An 18,989-nucleotide genomic window follows, 5' to 3' on the forward strand; every position below is an offset into this window, starting at 1 on the left:
AAATTTGAATTTCGCGGGCAGGCTCGTCTCATGCCCCTTAAACTGAACACTTTCAAGTAAAGATTTTTATGTAATCCCGTGAAGATGATACTGCCATCGTCGGAATTAGAATGCCTAGCCTACTTTGTCATATTAATTTACAAATTGCGAAAAAACAAATTAAATTTAAATTTCCGTCCGTCAGATCCGTCCCTTGCCCCTTAAAAGAGCTAAATAAAATACTACCCATAGATGGCGCTGTATTATTTTATACCGCGCCAATCTGCATGTAACGCCGGGCTATAAATACAGCGTTGATCGGTTAACATGTAAGACTAGCTGATGCCCGCAGCTTCGCCCGCGTGGATTGGTCAGATCCCCTGCAGCATCATGATTGAGGAGTTGGAATCCAAATTTTTTATGAAACAATGTCGCAAAGTTCCTCTATCGATTAAAAAAAAAAATTACGCAAATCGGTTCAGAAATCTCAGAGATTTCGGTGTACATAGGTAGAAAAACACAACTCCCTTTTTTAAAGTCTGTTAAAAAAGTAGCCTATGTTACACCCTGGTCAATCCTCTACTTGTCTGTGAAAATCCCGTCAAAATCGGTTCAGCCGTTCCAAAGATTAGCCTTTTCAAACAGACAGACAGACAGACAGACAGACACACAGACAAAATTTAAAAAACGTGTGATTCAGTTAAGGTATCGTTCAAATAACCCTATGAGCTTAATATGAGGTAGTTATTTCGAAATTACAGACAGACACTCCAATTTTATTTATTAGTATAGATAAGAAACGAAAAGTATTTTATAATAAGAAATTTTTGGAATTGATGCCTTTTTAGTATCAATTAATTTAACTGATTTTTGGGGTTCTGTATCTCAGAAGGAAAAACGGAACCCTAATAGGATCACTTTCTTGTCTGTCTATCCGTCCGTCGTGTCTGTCAAGATAACCTATAGGGTACTTCCCGTTGACCTAGAATTATGAAACTTGGCAGGTAGGTAGATCTTATAGCACAAGTAAAGAAATGAATCCGAAAACCGTGAATTTGTGGTAACATCACAGAAAAAAAAATTAAAATGTGTTTCAATTTTTAAAGTAAAAAAAACTGTACCAAGTGGGGTATCATATGAAAGGGCTTTACTTATACATTCTAAAACAGATTTTTATTTATTTTTATGCATAATAGTTTTTGATTTATCGTGCAAAATGTCGGAAAAATACCAGAGTACGGAACCCTCAGTGCGCGAGTCTGACTCGCACTTGGCCGGTTTTTTTAAACACCAAAGTGCCTGAAGAGACCAGAAGAGACGAGGAAATAGTTTACTTGAGCGTCATAAAAACAGCTTAGAGGTCCAACTTCTAGATGCCAGTTTGGCCACCATACAGTAATACTTCATCTGGAAGGGATAAGTATAATTTGTGATTTATGGACCTCAAATCTATTTATAGTCCAAGGACTGATCCCAGATAGATTTATAGAGAAAAAAATACTTTATTGTTTATTCACATTTTATGTATAGGTATATTATTTGTACATGCATGTTTCTTATAAAACCAGTGTACCTACTTGAAAGTTTTTCATGAATAAATACTTTAAAACTTAATTTAAACTAAAATTCTAAAGGAAAATAAAATTGTAAAAGAGGTGGCCATTTTACGCACACATTTACAGTTTAAATTAAACAAATAAAAACGGCCAAAATTAAAAATATATCTAGACGGCCACTAATCTTGTGCTCATTTAACATAAAGAAATATCCTGCCACTAGTGGTGAGTTAAAAAATAACCATATCATAAGTAAAGTATACTGCAAGTAAGCTTTTTAAAATGCCTTAAAGCGCTGTGATTCTAACATTTTCAATGATTGTGAAAGAATCAGCACCTACATTTTTAACAAATGTGGCTCGGCCAAGTCGCAAAAAATAAGATTATATTCATTTTACACATATTTTTATCGTTATATATCTAGTTTAAATAGAAGGAAATGGGGATGGAAAATACTGACTGTGTTCCCCATTTTTATCTATAAATACTACTGATCCATACTAATATTATAAATGCGAATGTGTGTCTGTCTGTCTGTCTGCTACCTTTTCACGGCCCAACAGTTGAACCGATTCTGACGTTTGGTACAGAGTTAGCTTATATCCCGGGGACGGACATAGGCCACTTTTTATCCCGGAAAATCAGAGAGTTCCTATGGGATTCCTAAAGACCCATCCGCTCAACCGATTTGTATGGGTACCGAGGTAGCTTGCGTCTATTTTACTGATATAGACAACTTTTTATCCCGGAAGACCAAACAGTTCCCACTGGTCTTTAATAACCTAAATTCACGCGGACGAAGTCGCGGGCATCCGCTAGTATTACATAAAATTAGGTCAAAAATGAACATAATTTTACTGTTTAGGACTTGGCCGAATCACATTTGATTCTTTCACAATAATAATTGAGAATGTTAGATTGTGCGAGAGAAGAACCCTAGCTTACCACAGCATGCACCTTAATGTAAACTTTTTTTAACTGGTTTTACGGCTCTGGGTTTACAGCTTTTGAGCCTCTTAATGCAAACACTACATACTAGACACAGACCACCGACATACTATAAAACTTCTATTAAAAATTGTACTTTATCACTTTTGCAAGGAACAATATTTTAAATACAATAACTGCACTAGTGGCAGAATATTGATTTTCGTTAAATACCCACTTGTGGTTTCCAAGGCACTAGAAGAAAATATCAGTCGCTCAGATCAAATTGGTCTAAAAAGGTATGGTCTACGCCCAGCATAGTCCCTAAACTGACCCTAGGTCCCTTATCAACTACATCGTCTGTATCTGAACCCCATATATCAAAATTATTATCACTGTTAGACCTCCTGTTCAAACTGAAACTTGGACTCAAAAGGTCCGGTAATAAATTTCTAGTTATTAAATCGTTGTTTGTATCCAAATTTTCGTTTTCTTCCTTAACGGGTATCACCTTTGCTCGCACTTGTTTGAAACGGTTGATAATTTTCTCTAAAGAACTAGTCTTTTTTATGAGGGCAGCGTTTGGTTTTGGTGTGTGAGTTTCTTGCATTGATGATATAGACACTCTTGGTGTGACAGTTTTCAACGAATGACTGTCTTGCTTTCTCACGGTCACGGTTTTGAATGAGTGAGCTTCTGGATCGGGTGACAAATTAATCCCTGGCAATTCTGTTGTTGTGGTCATTTTAGATAAATGAGATTCTTGTAAGTCTGTTGTTCTGAATGAATTATAACTTTCTGGCAAATCCTTCACGGTCATTGTTTTGGGTGAGTTGGCTTCTGGCTCAGTTATCGGTGAAAAATAAATCTTTGATAATTCTGTTGTAGTGGTCATTTCAGATAAATGAGATTCTTGTAACTCTCTTGTTGTATCAGTTTTCAATGAATGATGACTTTCTTGCAAATCCTTCATGCTCATGTTTTTGGATGAGTTAGCTTCTGGCTCAGTTAACGGTGAAAAATAAATCTTTGAGAGTTCTTTTGTTGAGGTCATTTCAGTTGAATGAGATTCTTGTAACTCTCTTGCTGTATCAGTTTTAGAAAAGTGCATGTCTTGTTTCACTTTTGTTGCAGTAGTTAAGTCCCTTCTCGTATCAGTTTTATGCAAGTGTATTTTTTGTTCTTCCACTGGTGCAGTAGTAATAATCCGTGGTATCCTGCTTGCAGTTACCACTTTAGCGTGACTTTCTTGCACTAAAATTGGAGAAACTATGTTTTCTAATTCTCTATGAACATTATTGATTTGTATGTTGACTTCATCGCTGATTTTTTGAAAATTAATGGTATTTCCAGAATTTTCTGCATTGGGTGTATCAAAATTGTTATCTAAGCGAACAACGCCAGAAACGTTGAATGACGGTGGACTATCTTCTTGCATAATAGATAATTTTCTCCCTCTAATATTAAACAAAGGTTTTTTATCACTGTTGCCAAGTAAATTGGGCGAGGAATAACTCCTGAACAAACCCTGTTTGTCATTTGAAATCACCGATTCGTTGAACAATTGACCTTTTATGAGTTTATCATTATCGGGACTGGCCATTGCTTTCTTATGCTTTTTAATGCTGCTTTTCTTCGTTGATAACAATCTTGCAACCTGTTCTTTCGTGAACCCAGATGAACATCCTGCTATTGTTTCGTTAACTTTGATGTTTGATTTAACGGAAGTATTACTACTCTGGTTTATATTTTCACGATCAAAGACTCTTACTCTACTTGATAGTAAGGTTTTTAAGAAATCGTCTTTTGGAGCATGATAGGTTGGTACTGGTCTGGGTGGAGGCCTGGAGACCACCTCTCCTCTTCTACATAGGTTAAACTGGTGTTTGGAGTGATTTAGAGGGGTGAAAGTATCAAAATTGAAGTTGTATTGGTTTTGCTTCATTTTGAGGCCTGAGAGGTCTGGTAGAGGAGGTATTTGCCAGTGATCTTCTATGGACATTGATTGGACGTTGACTACAGGCGTCGGCTGGAAAGAAACAACATAAACTTACTTTATTCGAATTTATTAGCTTCCAAAATAAAATTAGGGACTTCGTCTGTGTTGGTGTTAGCTGGCGGGCGTGCTCTGCTTTTTAAGTGTTTTTTTTTTGTTAAAACTGACTGGAAAGCGCTCTAAGGGGGTGCCGTGCGTATGTCGGCGAGCGCCGGCACAGACGGGGTCCATACTTGTATAGTTTAACTAACTTGTTACAAATAACTACAAACTTGACATTGGCTAATCTTTGTACAGCCAGACGAAAGAGAAAAAAAAAAAATTATAAATGAGCAAAATACATATCCATACTAATATTATAAATGTGAAAGTGTGTCTGTCTGTCTGCTACCTTTTCACGGCCCAACAGTTTAACTGATTCTTACGAAATTTGGTACCGAGGTAGCTTGCGTCCCTGTAATTGACATAGGCAACTTTTTATCCTGGAAAATTAAACCGTTCCCACGGGATCTCAAAAACCTAAATCCACGCGGACGAAGTCGCGGGTATCCTCTAGTAAAATTATAAATGAGCAAAAGTGTCTGTCTGTCCTTTTCATCGCTTGACTGCTGTACTGATCTTGACTTGGTATTTGATATAGACATGCTTAACTTCCATCCTAGCTTTGACTGACAGCTTTTACTACAATCTTTAATAGGATTTTCAAGAATCTACCCTTAGTGTGACTCAATCTAAAAATATGTGAAAGGAAAAGGTGACTGACTTAATGATTTATCAACATACAGCTGAAACTGATGGACGGATCAAGCTAAAAGGCATGCAGATAGCTATTATGGATGTAGACATCAGATAAAAGAGGATTTTTGAAAATTCACCCCCTAAAGGGGTAAAATAGGGGTTTTAAATTAGTGTAGTCCACACTGACGAAGTTGCAGACAGAAACTAGTAGGTGTAAGATATTATTACGCAAAAAGCTTCGCTTCTGTCCGATATCCAACACTTTTTTTCTTTTTCTCTTTATTGTTAAAACTTTCTGGTACAAATTTAAAAAAAAAACTTCATGGCTTAGCTATCTTAACTTACTCTATCATATCTTTTGACTTAATCTATAACTTATTTACCTGTAATCTCTTCTCATTCCTGTCCACTCTCTCTAATAAGGCTTGGAAAGCCGCCCTAACTCCACCTAACTGCTCCTGGTAAGCTCTCACACGTTCGTTGAAGTATGTCTCGTTCTCAAAGTTGTTGCTTTTCAAAATGTAAGACATACTTATAAGAAACGCTTGGATGAGGTTGGGAAAATTCAGTCTCCCATTCTGTTGGATGTTCTGCAATATATATTTCTGACTACTGTTGACCTGTTAACAATATACAAGTGTAAATAAAAAATTTATAACACCCCTGACAAGTGAAGGTTACAGTAACTAGAAAAGCGCTGATAACTTTCAAACTGAACCGATTTTCTTGGATTAAGTATAGCTAAGAACACTCTCGATCAAGCTACCTTTCAAACAAAAAAAAAACTAAATTAAAATCGGTTCATTAGTTTAGGAGTTATGATGCCACAGACAGATACACAGGTCAACCTTATAACACCCGTCTTTTTGGGTCGGGGGTTAAAAATACATGGTGCTAGCAGAATCCTGAATCACGCTTGGATTTCGTATCTTTTGACTGAAATTTTTTGAAGGCATAAATAGTCCTAATACATTGGATCAATTTGTAGGTTTAAATGTATTGCTATCCCTTTCATAATGAACCCTGTAGAAAACAATAGCACTAGATTTAGACCTTTAATTTTAGTTTATTTCGTACAGAGATTGTGTTAAACTATTATTTGACCAGCAGACCCAAATAACAGATTGGTCCAAAATTCTAATTGCTGAACTTATGATAAAATATAAAAAAGCAAACACATAGGTCATCATCATCATCATCAGTATTTAAAAAAACCGGCCAAGTGTGAGTCGGACTCTCACACCGAGGGTTCTGTACTTGGGTATTTATTTTGCATGATTAATCAAAAACTATTATGCATAAAAATAAATAAAAATATATTTTGGAATGTACAGGTAAAGCCCTTTCATATGATACCTCACTATGTTATCTTTCTTTGAAAATTGAAAATACTAATTATTTTTCATGAACACATTTGAATTATTTTTTGTGATATAACCACAAATTCGCGGTTTTCGGATATTTTTAATTAATTTTAAATTTCATTATTTTAAGTCAACGGAGAGTACCCTACCTTATAGATTTCTTGACAGACACAACAGACGGACAGACAACAACAGTCATATAAGGGTTCCGTTTTTCTTTTTTGGGTTCCATTTTTACGGAACCCTAAAACAATAAATATTATTATTAAAAAACTCAGTACCTCATTTTGCAATTCATCTGTACAAATTGCATCGCTTGGATCATATGTTAACATGTAACAACTCTTCTCTATTTGACCCGTCTCCCTTTTGACGAGCTCTTTTGACAAATTATACATGTTCCGACAATTATTTAAAAGTGGCAACACTTTGGTATCCCAGGTACCTTCCATATTATCCACTTCTTCATCGAGATCTTTCAACCATTCCTCAAAAATTGGAGCTGGTTTCTTGATATCTTTAATTTTCAATATTTCATCTTTTAATGATACATCTACTAAGTCATAATTGAAACCATCTATTAAACTATTTATGTATGCCTTGGGGTTTAAAATAGACAATTTCTCCTTGCTTTCTGTTATTTTTGTGCGCAACTTTTCAGCAATTATTGCATAATGTTGTCTTTTTTCTAAAAACGTGTCCAGCTTATCCAAAACATTATCTTCATAGTTCAAATTCTTCATATATTCACTGAAACTTTTATCATCTTGTCTTTTATTAAACTTTTCAGATACCTCATCAAATATCTTCTGTTTTTCAGTCCCTTTGATCTTTATAGTAAGCATTTGCTTTACAGCTAGTATGGAAAGTTGGTACATCAGTAATGTAACTTTTTGGCAACTAGGATGGACTAAATATGATGACCTTACATCGGTTAGGAGTCCTTTAGCGGCATAATGACTTATAAAACCAGATAATTCGCTTCTAAATGCCCTTTCTAGTCTTGTATCATAAAGAGGGCACGTCATAGAGGAGTGGAATTGAGGATCAATCAAACTCAATAAGTAGTAAGTTAAGTTGTTGAACAAGTTCTGTGTGGGCTTCTCCAAACCTTTTTTTTCAAACACTGCTTGCGCTATATTAGAGGGCATAGGCTGAAGCCTGTGTAGTACACTCAAATTTGCCTTTAATTGCTTTCTGGAATTATTGTGTGACATGTTGTTGATTTACTTACAATTATACATATTTCCTTATGTGCTATGCTATATCACTTTACGTACACCCACGTAAACGTAAACTCTTAACGGCAGCCGGAACTCACCAAGCAAGAATATAACGAAAACAAACAAACAAAAGCAGCAAGAGTTAGGTGGCACATTAAATTAAATAGAAATTAAATCCATATATCACTGAATGAATACCGATGACCGATACTACGCCAGTCGCCAACGGTCACCATTTTAAAATCAGTGTTGCCAGGACCTTTGACTTGAGTTCAAACTAGGCGAAATGAAGCTAAACTTTGAAAGTTGTACATTTCATTTCCCAAAAAGTTATTCAAGATTAACAGCTTATAGCGGGATTTTTAGGATATCCTTCAAAAGATCTGCGTAGGTGCATAATATTATATGCGGATATATTTTGTGGAAGTAAGCGTTCCCAGCTGAGGTTCCTGAATAATTTACAATACTACGAAAAAATCTGATATAAAAGAGTAGAAATTATAGTTTTGCACATAGCAACCCTGATACTAATGTCATGGTGCATTATAATTTGTTTCCGTTCCACGCATAATTTACTTAACACTCAGTACTAGGTATATTTATGAATAATTCTTCTGCGTGTTGAGTTAAATGAAGAAAACCTTTCCCATGTTAACATACCAATAAGTACTTTGCCAAAAATACTAAAACCACTTTGCGATGGTTTTTCAAAAGCAGTCTTAGTCAAAAAAGTAATAGTATTATAGCATGATATTTACAGAAAACCCTAAATTGGAACGTCATAACCTCAAATTCAACTCAAAACAACGCTTGACGACCGCGGCGCGGCGCACAGATCGTGTTTTGTGTTCAAAATAAACACGTGTGTATTAAACATTGAAAAAAAATCGAATTTAACCATGAAAGCAAGATAAAAACACCGAAAATGGTAAGTTGCACAGTTGATTATTATTATTCGACAATAACTTCTTAGGGCATCATCGTGGTGCTCTCAAGAGTCCTCTCTATGTTATGTATCGAACAGTACCACAAAAGGAGAATGAACGGCACTCTATGGAGTTTGGGCCACTTACAAATATTTTTGTGTCTCAATGAAAGTTTACATATAATAAAGTTTGATATCCCTACTTTCATATAAAAAAATAATTTTTAATTTATTCCTCCCAGTTTCTGAGAAAAACAGTTTTATGTAAAAGGTTAGGTTAGGTTTGGTAAGTAGGTTTTATTAGGTAAAGTAAAGTAGGTAGTAGTTTCCACATATCAACAGGACGATTTTAGTGCTGCCTATATGGTGCAAGTACATAGTTATTCCCAATGAATCACTATTTGAAGATGTACAAGGTGCCATTGCATTTACCTATACCTATTTTTAAATAATGACTCGAGTAAAGGAGGTTTTACTTTAACCTTGCTAATAGACAACATTTGTAACTACCAGAAGCCTACCAGCTATTCCGACTAGTGTACTTAGTAGGTTCCTAGCTCTGGAATATACTTCATTAATACCAAGACATTACTAGGCTAAGGAAGTAACTATTATTATTTAAACTGTGGTTGGGCTATTGATAGCAAAAACTGCAATAGTAGAGTATTAATACAACGAAACTAGCACAACATTATTTTACGTTACTTACCATAAGCATTTCATGCACATTATGATAATCCTTTACATCTTATCATCATCATCATGATCAACACATTATCCTCAGGTCTCCTTTCAGAGAAGGGTTATAGGCCATAGTCCACCACGCTGGCCCAAGCGTTTTGGTAGACTTCACATATTTGAAAACATTATGGAGAACTCTGAGGCATGCAAGTTTCTTCAAGATGTTTCCTTCACCGTTGAAGCATGTGATATTAAATTGCTTAAACACACAACTCCAAAAAGTCAGATGTGTTTGCCCAGGATCTAACCTGCGAATCCCCGAACAGGAGACCACAGTCCTATTGACTAGGCTATCACAGCCTATCTATCATATAAACACAATATGATTTAGATGAATATCTTAGGAGTTATCGCGTTATTGTAATTATGTTAAGTATTAGAAGCATTTATTACAAACAATTTGAACTTACTATAAAATAAAACTATTGTTTAAATCAATATTGATTTTATTTCAGTTACAAGTATTTCTCTAATGTTTATCTACTTATAATATTTTTATTTTAAGGAAATGGGAAATAAAAATCTGCTAGATTAAAATAAAACCTAAGGCCAACTGTGAATATATCCTGAAATCAATTTTCAAATAAATATAAAAAATAATGATTTCAATTTAATAATAATTACAGTAGGATCAGCATAGATCAAGTGGAGTTGAGGATAATTAAATACTTACATACTATTGTATAGTTACTTGTAATAAGATTTTAAACTTGATTGATATTTAAATGAATTAAGAACATTACCTATTTTACTTCTCAGGATAAAAGTATTGAAACTATTGCCTCTAATCTGTGTGGATCTTAAGATAATTTACAGTGGCAGTTAAGTTTTACTGTAATCTACATTTGGTAGAAAAACAATATACAAGATAGGTTTATTTGATAATCCTAACCAATAATGTACAATATGTGGATCCATATGAGCAATGTTTGAGAAATCTATATGTCTTTGTCCTGCACATTTCATAATATACATCATGTTATCCATTTGAAAACCTGTTAAGGTGTTATATGACGCTTGTAGATCTTCCCAATTGCCATTATTTAAATGATCACTGCAGATTCTAGCTGTTAGTGGTACATAAACTTGATACCTTGACAATAATAACTCCTTTAAAGAGGATGGGACCAAGAGCTGTTCCTGATTTTCACAACCTGCAAACAAGCAAGTCCTAGAAGTTGCAGACACTCGTTTGTAAACTTGTGAAATGATGCTTGGTACTTCTCTTGATGTATTTTCTTGAACAGGTATTTGCTGAGATGGTAATGGTGGTGGAACAGGCACATTTTCATTTTCTAACTGCAAAGGCCTTTGAGCATCATGAATTGCCTGTCTTCTCACTTCTCGAGTAGCACTCATCCAACAAGCTCGATAAACTCTTTCTAGATGAGCTACCTGAAACCACATTAAGTTTTTACTGCATAGCAAGAAAAAAACAGTCTATTAGTTAGCATATTATGCATAAGTTTACTCATGATATACTGAAGAGCACATTAATGATTGATTTTAATGTAAATTATAACAAAGTAACAAAGATTTATTGCCAGATACAGTTATACATACTGCTTAATAAATAAACCTAGCTGGCTTTATTGTACATTAGATAAAATAGTCACTTTAAATACTTAAAGGCATACTTCATTAACTAGTTAACATTATAATCTTCATGAAAATGTTCAATTTCTATTCATAATTATATATATTTACCAGATGAGGAGATGTCCATCTCAGTATTATGTTTCGTTCAGGGCAATCTAAAGGCACCCTATGAGTGCGAGATTCCAATATAGATACACCACAACCAAAGCAAATGCTGCGATGACCTCGTACTGGTTCTGCTTCACTTGTAGACTGGTAGACTGGTAGATTACTTGAAGACATGCATCACATATGAAGTCCTCAGAGTTAATCAGAGTTAATTAAAATATCTAAATTAAATTCGAACCACCATAACAGTTGAAAACTGCAATTATCGAAATTGACAGAAAGCAAAAACCATAGACATGCAACTAGCACTTATCAAGTTGAATCGATTCGATCAAGATGGTTTGCTAAAAAATATCGATTTTTTAAATATTACTATGAAAATAATAGTCTTTAATCGATTATAACTCGACCACCACCGATTTTGATCATCGATTTCGTAAAATAACATCACTATGGTATGTCTAACGATAAAAATGGAGACTGGACTTCTGTATAGTAACATTTGAAGTACTTTTAAAATGAGGAAAAAATCTCGGGATAGTCAGCACTTTATTTTTTATGCCAAACTGAATTATAAAATAAAACATAAATTATGATAATAATTATCTTCTGACACAAGCGTGGCCCGTATATGATCATTCTCCTTTTGATGAATTTGATTTTTATTGTAAATACAACTGTACAAAGTAGATTAGTTATTATGGAAGAACTATTTCAAATAGAAACAGTGTCCTGTTAAGCAGTCAAAATTAATATATCATTGGACATCAAGTTATAAGCAAAAATAATTCCAGTGCTTCTGCTTAGGGCCTTAGCGTAAATGTCCAAGTGGTGAAGATGCTAGGATAACCTAACTTTAAATACAACAGTGATGTGTGACACAATTTATAAATCAATAATTGTTTTTTTTCTAGAGTAAACTATTTGTTCTCTACGAGCACAGTGCAGGCTTTGCCCTGTTCCGTGTGTCGGAGTTTGAGGAGCTGGCAGCATTCCTGCCACAAGTAGAAGAGTCGGTTACAGACTTGCAGCGGTTTAACTCTGTGGTCACTTTGATCGCCTTCCAGCCTTTCAAGTCTGCTGTGCTTGCTTTAGAGAACATCAATGCTATTTCTGAAGGTAATTTTTATTTATTAATTTCTTGATATGATGCAGTCTAAGATAGTAGCATGCTAACTTGAAAGGAATATGGCAGTTTTATTAAACCCATATCTGTTTCTACATTTAGGTCCTTCTAACAAAAGGTAGAAAAATTGGTTATAGTGGCAATGAGTTATAAAAGACACTCTAAATCTATAGAATCCCATAGTTAATACTATGACAAAGAATAAAATACAGGATAGACTTAAAAACAAAGGGTGACCTTATCACTATGATCTCTTCCAGACAATTAATTATACCATATTATTCAAAAAACTACTTTTTATTCCTCAGGTATCCTACCAGAAGATCTGAACCTCTTTCTAGAAGGAGCTCTACCAAAACGCAAGAAACGCGGCAAGTGCACCCTGGGAGTATCAGACCCTAAGCTGGGAGCAGCCATCAGTGAAGCCCTGGAGATACCATGCTCACATACTGGCGCAGTTCCAGAGGTGCTCAGAGGTAAGACCTATTACTAAAGATGCTATACCACACAGTGGTGTGCATAGGGTTTGATGCAAAGGTAGGCATTGGTTAGTTAGATAGTATCCATTCACTTGCAGAAATTATTGAGCTGTTTAAAAAAGGGTGTCCCCCCTTCACCATTTTACCACCGAACCGCAAGACGTCGGGCTAGTTTCCATCCTTATGTCGTCGACATTCCATCTACACGCACGAAACGTTTTGCGTCTTCATTCCTCATACGCATGGCTAAGGTTTGGAATACTCTCCCGCGATCTGTGTTTCCTACCAATTACAATCCGGGTATCTTTAAAACAAGAGTGAATAGGCACCTTCTAGGTAAACGCGTCCCATCTTAGACCACATCATCACTTTCCGTCAGGTGTGATTGTGGTCAAGCGCTTGCCTATAGTGAATAAAAAAAAAAAAAAGGGTAAGCAGTGCTTCCACGCCTTTATGACTTGTACGCCACTGATACCACAGGTACCAAAACTTTGAGGCTTCATCTAACGGCAGGCCTCAAATGTAGGCTATGAAACACCTAGATAGGTGGCATGGGCCTTCATGGCAGGGTGACAAAGAGTTTTAAATATTTTTAAATCTTTGATGTCACATCACTTCTAGTTCTATTCTAATAAATAAAACACAAATAATGTTTCTACCTATGCCCATTATAAACTTTCAAACCAACCAAGGTGCCCAAATCGGTTTCATTGAAAGGCAATAATGCGAAGGTGTTTTTAGAGGACAAAAAGAAATAGGCGATTTGTTTTAGGATAGTAGCACACACTGGGTATCCATTAGGATCTAATATTAAAAAAAGTTTTTTTAGAACAATTTTTTTTAGTTATTATATGCACAAATTGATCTATTGCAAGTTTTGTGTAGCTTGTGGTAATAAAATTGTGCTATATAAAAAGCAATAGCTTACACCTAACTGTCAGTTGATGATATGTTTAGGATTTGCTGTTCAGCAACATTGTTTTAATAGCTGCAGACATTTAATTAATTTATTTATTACCCGACTGCTGCAAAGCCAAAACTTTAAACAAAAAAAAAAATTAAACATATTTTAGTTTTTTTAATGATGTAACCACAAATTCACGGGTTTCGGATTTATTCCTTTACTTGTGTTATAAGACCTACTTACCTGCCAAATTTCATTATTCTAAGTCAACGGGAAGTACCCTATAGGTTTTCTTGACAGACACGACGAACGGACAGACAGACAGATAACAAAATGATCCTATAAGGGTTCCGTTTTTCCTTTTGAGGTACGGAACCCTAATAAAGTATCAAACACAAGGATACACAATTTAATTTTCTTAAATTTGTCATCAGGTATAAGACACCATTTCCATGCCCTGATCAAAGGCCTGACACTCAAGGCCTGCAGTGTGGCCCAACTTGGCCTAGGCCACTCCTACTCGCGAGCCCGGGTCAAGTTCAACGTACACCGCGTTGACAACATGATCATACAGTCTATCGCACTCCTGGATCAACTAGACAAAGATATAAACACATTCTCTATGAGAATCAGGTGAGTGTGACACTTGGCGTCTTTGTTACAACTTGGCCTAGGCCACTCGTACATTGGCCTAGGCCACTCCTACTCGCGAGCCCGGGTCAAGTTCAACGTACACCGCGTTGACAACATGATCATACAGTCTATCGCACTCCTGGATCAACTTGACAAGGATATCAACACATTCTCTATGAGAATCAGGTGAGTGTGACACTTGGTCTTTGTTACAACTTAGCCTAGGCCACTCATACCTTGGCCTAGGCCACTCCTACTCAAGAGCATAAGTCAAAGTCAAGTTCAATGTCCACTGCATTTTGACGTCTGTCTTTTTATTTGTAACTAGCTGATACCCACGACTTCGTTCGCGTGGATGTAGGTTTTTAAAATTCCCGTGGGAACTATTTGATTTTCCGGGATAAAAAGTAGCCTATGTGCTAATCCAGGGTATAATCTATCTCCATTCTAAATTCCAGCCTAATCCGTCCAGTAGTTTTTGCGTGAAGGAGTAACAAACATACACACACACACACACACACACACACATACAAACTTTCCCCTTTATAATATTAGTGTGAAGTACCAGGGTTATCTTCAAAAGTGCTGTGTATGTTTTCTTTATTTGATTACAAGTTAGCCCTTGACTGGGATCTCACTTAATGGTAAGTGATGATGCAGTTTAAGGTGGGTAGTGGGCTAAGTTGGGGGTCAGTTTTATTAAATCCATTCTCCATATCGATTTCTACACGGCCTCTACCGGAAGACTAAATCGCTTGCTTTGCCGGTAGGGTAGTAACTAGCCACGGCCGAAGCCTCCCATCAGACCAGATCAGTGAAAATTCAGAAATTATATTCAATACCCGGCTGAGTTTGTTGTGGGCTCTTCTCAGACTTGGGCGCGTTTGGAACCCTCGTAGCTTTAGTTTTAATTTACGTAATTAATATCACCACTATATCGTACAAATTGAACAATTTCGACCATCAAAAGGAGTACAATTATACCTACTTTGAATAAATGATTTTGACTTTAACTTTTGACTTTGACTTTATAAACTCCAAAACTGCCCCTGAATCCGGGACCTCCCGCTTTCTCTCACTGTGCCAAGGAGGTCGACACTTTACTTATTAATGCCTTTCTTTACAGGGAATGGTACTCCTACCACTTCCCAGAGCTCGTGGCAATAGTCCCGGATAACCATCTGTACGCCAAGTGTGCGGAACACATCAAAGACCGCAAGTCCCTCTCCGAAGAGTCTCTCGAACCCTTGACGGAAATCCTCGGTGACTCGGAGAAGGCTCAGGCAATATTGGATGCGGCCAAGATGTCCATGGGAATGGACATATCGCCCGTAGACTTGATCAATATCCAGATGTTCGCTGTTAGAGTCGTAGCACTGGTTAACTACAGGTTAGTGGTAATGTTTGGTACTTTTTCCCTCTTTTTGTCACATTTTTCCCCACATTTTTCCAACATTTATCACATTTTTCCCACTTTTATCACATTTCACCTATTTAAAAAAAAAAAAAAAGGATTATTAGCCATGCTAATCATGACTAATACTCCCCTTTCCCCTCCAACTAAGCGCAAAGCTGTGTTAGGAGTAGGTACGACAATAGTGCAACGGGTGGGGTTTGAACCGCCGACCTTTCGGAATTCAGTCCGCTCCTCAACCGTTGAGCTATTGAGGCTCTCACATTATCACATTTTTCCCACGTTTGACTCATTTTTCACGCGTTATCACAATTTTTTCCACGCTTATAATTATTGTTCCCATACTTCTGTACTTACCTTGTGAAAAATATATAATATATCCAATATCGTTTATCACAGTTTTCCCACTTTAGTCACATTATTCCACACGTTTGCAGGAAGCAAATATCGGAGTACCTGCACACTAAGATGAACTCTGTCGCGCCAAACTTGACCACTCTAGTTGGGGACCAAGTGGGCGCCCGGCTGATTTCCAAGGCCGGCTCTCTGACCAGCCTGGCCAAGTATCCCGCCTCCACGGTGCAGATTCTTGGTAAGTTGTCTATATACAGGAAGCAAATATTGGAACTGGGTAGCATTTGCAAAGCTACGTTAAGTATTCAAATCGTTGATACCGCAAAGCCTTAAGGGGGCATGAGACGAGTCTGCCCGCGAAATTCAAATTTAATTCGGTTTTTCGCAATTTGTAAACTAATACGACAAAGTATACGACTTATGGCACTTTAATTGCGCCAATGGCAGGATCATCCTCACAGGTTTATATAAAAATCGTTACTTGAAAAAGTCCAGTTATTATATATATTTATTGTATATAGTCCATTTATACAAATTAGCTCTAGTATTGACTATTTTGTACAAATTAGCTCTAGTATCAACTAATTTGTACAAATCAGTCGATACTAGAGCTAATTTGTCGCGTGTAGATAGTCGTCTACTATACCTACCGGTAAATAAAATAGACACTTACTGTAATGCCACCTATAAAACAATGCACAAATTGATCTATCGCAAGTTTCAAATAACTCGTGGTAATGAAATTGTGCTATATGAAAAGCAATAATCTATAACTAACTGCCAGTTATTGATATGTTAGGTATATCTATTGCAACATTTTAAGGCCAGGCTATTAAAATGACAGCAGATTTTTGGATAATTGCTTAAAACACACTCTATTTTGATTACTAGTTAGGTTGTCTGTGAGTTCGTCCGCGTGGATTTAGGTTTTTAAAATCCAGAACTCTTTGATTTTCCGGGATAAAAAGTTGTCTATTTTCGGGACGCAAGCTACCTCTGAACCATTAAACGGATGGAACCTTAAGAATCCCGTGGGAACTCTTTGATTTTCCGAGATAAAAGTAGCCTATGTCTGTCCCCAGGATGTAAGCTAACTCTGAACCAAATTTCATCAAAATCTGTCTGATCAAAACTGTTGGGTCGTGAAACGCTAGCAGACAGACAGACAGACACACTTTCGCATTTATTATATTAGTTTGGATTATCATCTTTCATCATCCTCATCAGTCTGTGGACGTCCACTGTTGGACATAGGCCTTCCCTATAGGGCGCCACCACACCCGGTCCTCAGCCTTCCTCATCCAGCCACTTCCCGCCAGCCGCTTTATATCGTCGGTCCATCGTGCTGGAGGGCGTCCCTCACTACGCTTGCTTATACGCGGTCTCCACCCAAGGACTTTCCGGCTCCAACGGCCATCGCCTCTACGACAGGCATCGCCTGCCCACTGCCACTACAATAGTTTGGGCTATGACTTTGGTCATCTTTACAGGTGCTGAAAAGGCCCTCTTTCGTGCTTTGAAGACGAGGTCCAAGACACCGAAGTACGGTCTCCTGTACCACTCCACCTTCATCGGACGTGCAGGAGTGAAGAATAAGGGCAGGATCAGCCGCTACCTGGCCAACAAGTGCAGCATCGCTTCTAGGATTGACTGCTTCTCTGGTAAGTTGCTTCATATTTTTTTTAAGGTTCTGTTTTCTCTAAAATTGACCTAAAATCATGAAAGACAGGTAGCATTGTCTTATAAGCACAAGTAAAGCAAAATATCCGAAAACTGTTGAATTTGTGGTAACATCACAAAAAAATTGATGTGTTATTTCTTGTACTATGGTACGGAATCCTTCGTGTGCGAGACCGACTCGCACTTGACTAGTTTTTTATGGCCAAACTAATTTTCAAGGATAAAAAGTAGCATATTATGTCCGTCGCCGCGGTACCAAATTTTGTCAAAGTCATCACCATACATTTATAATCTACTAGCTGACGCCCGCGACTTCGTCCGCGTGGATTTAGGTTTTTCGAAATCCTGTGGGAACTCTTTGGTTTTCCGGGATAAAAAGTAGCCTATGTGCTAATCCAGGATATTATCTATCTCCATTCCGAATTTCAGCCAAATCCGTCCAATAGTTTTTGCGTGAAGGAGTAACAAACACACACACACACACACACACACACACACACACACACACACACACACACACACACACACAAACTTTCGCTTTTATAATATTAGTGTGATTAAAAATTACTTTATTTTATTACCGTATATAGTATCATAGTTAAAATATTTAAAAATATGAATTCAAGTTTAGAGTTTAGTTTCTGAAACTAGATTTTTCTCCGTTCGTGAGAATTTAGTTTTTTTTTAAAAGATCTTGATGGAATTTCTCAAATTATTATCTATAGTCGACACTGTTATTTGGAGAAAAAATCATGATATGTCTTACGCTTTAACTAACTAACTAACTAATTACTAATTGACTAATTTAACTAGCTAACTTTAGCATAATTTCTATTTTGAACTAAAATAACTATATTTTCTTTACCAGAAAACCAAACAACAATCTACGGCGAGAAACTCCGCCAGCAAGTCGAAGACCGACTCAAGTTCTACGAGACCGGGGACATTCCCGCAAAGAACATCGATGTGATGAAGCAGGCCATGCAGGAAGTGGCGCTGATGCAGGACCAGACTCCAGCTGAAGAGGAGCCCAAGAAGAAGAAGAAAAAGAAGAAGGACAAGCAGAAGAAAGAGGTTGAGGCCATGGAGGAGTAGAAAGTGACCTTGTTTCGTATGTTTACCTTTTTTTTGTTGAACAATTATTGTTCTTTTAATTTGTGTAATAAATAAAAATATTTTATAATTAAACCAAGGTGTTTTCATTTATACTGTCTTTACTTTTTAGAAACTTGATAACAAACAT

At 36.6% G+C, this 18,989-nt stretch overlaps 3 protein-coding genes across 6 annotated transcripts; 1 reads left to right on the plus strand and 2 right to left on the minus strand.

Annotated features, from left to right (window-relative positions):
- Window positions 1-2,268: 2,268 nt before the first annotated feature.
- Window positions 2,269-7,979, minus strand: LOC123877781. Of its 3 annotated transcripts, none has more exons than XM_045924668.1 (4): window positions 6,842-7,979; window positions 5,580-5,816; window positions 3,386-4,491; window positions 2,269-3,235 (listed from the first exon to the last, which is right to left on the minus strand). In XM_045924668.1, the coding sequence occupies exons 1-4, from the start codon at window positions 7,775-7,777 to the stop codon at window positions 2,731-2,733; spliced, it is 2,784 nt and encodes a 927-aa protein (XP_045780624.1). In that variant the 5' UTR covers window positions 7,778-7,979; the 3' UTR covers window positions 2,269-2,730. The 3 variants fall into 3 exon arrangements, with proteins under 3 accessions (XP_045780624.1, XP_045780623.1, XP_045780622.1); XM_045924667.1 differs by having other exon boundaries at window positions 2,270-3,595; window positions 3,644-4,491; XM_045924666.1 differs by having other exon boundaries at window positions 2,270-4,491.
- Window positions 7,980-8,555: 576 nt separating this feature from the next.
- LOC123877803 (nucleolar protein 56) lies at window positions 8,556-18,934 on the plus strand. Of its 2 annotated transcripts, XM_045924711.1 has the most exons (9): window positions 8,556-8,711; window positions 12,071-12,275; window positions 12,591-12,758; window positions 14,100-14,174; window positions 14,361-14,484; window positions 15,425-15,688; window positions 16,150-16,304; window positions 17,557-17,727; window positions 18,615-18,934. In XM_045924711.1, the coding sequence occupies exons 1-9, from the start codon at window positions 8,709-8,711 to the stop codon at window positions 18,839-18,841; spliced, it is 1,392 nt and encodes a 463-aa protein (XP_045780667.1). In that variant the 5' UTR covers window positions 8,556-8,708; the 3' UTR covers window positions 18,842-18,934. The 2 variants fall into 2 exon arrangements, with proteins under 2 accessions (XP_045780667.1, XP_045780666.1); XM_045924710.1 differs by lacking the exon at window positions 14,361-14,484 and having other exon boundaries at window positions 14,100-14,298.
- Window positions 9,959-11,416, minus strand: LOC123877825. Its single transcript, XM_045924740.1, has 2 exons — window positions 11,157-11,416; window positions 9,959-10,844 (listed from the first exon to the last, which is right to left on the minus strand). Exons 1-2 carry the CDS (start codon window positions 11,328-11,330, stop codon window positions 10,272-10,274), a joined length of 747 nt encoding a protein of 248 aa, XP_045780696.1. The 5' UTR covers window positions 11,331-11,416; the 3' UTR covers window positions 9,959-10,271.
- Window positions 18,935-18,989: the final 55 nt, after the last annotated feature.

The sequence above is a fragment of the Maniola jurtina genome, chromosome 24 (genome assembly GCF_905333055.1).
Source record: "Maniola jurtina chromosome 24, ilManJurt1.1, whole genome shotgun sequence".
NCBI lineage: Eukaryota > Metazoa > Arthropoda > Insecta > Lepidoptera > Nymphalidae > Maniola > Maniola jurtina.

Excerpts from the sequence above, each read along its gene's own strand:
- LOC123877781 (XM_045924666.1), bottom strand. The coding sequence starts at position 7,777 with ATGTCACACAATAATTCCAGAAAGCAATTAAAGGCAAATTTGAGTGTA. Across the intron at positions 5,817-6,841 it reads CAGATGAATTGCAAAATGAG|GTCAACAGTAGTCAGAAATA; the intron begins GTACTGAGTTTT and ends TATTGTTAACAG. Across the intron at positions 4,492-5,579 it reads GGAATGAGAAGAGATTACAG|CCGACGCCTGTAGTCAACGT; the intron begins GTAAATAAGTTA and ends GTTTCTTTCCAG.
- LOC123877825 (XM_045924740.1), bottom strand. The coding sequence starts at position 11,330 with ATGTCTTCAAGTAATCTACCAGTCTACCAGTCTACAAGTGAAGCAGAA. Across the intron at positions 10,845-11,156 it reads GATGGACATCTCCTCATCTG|GTAGCTCATCTAGAAAGAGT; the intron begins GTAAATATATAT and ends ATGTGGTTTCAG.
- LOC123877803 (XM_045924710.1), top strand. Across the intron at positions 15,689-16,149 it reads GTAGCACTGGTTAACTACAG|GAAGCAAATATCGGAGTACC; the intron begins GTTAGTGGTAAT and ends ACACGTTTGCAG. Across the intron at positions 16,305-17,556 it reads CTCCACGGTGCAGATTCTTG|GTGCTGAAAAGGCCCTCTTT; the intron begins GTAAGTTGTCTA and ends TCATCTTTACAG.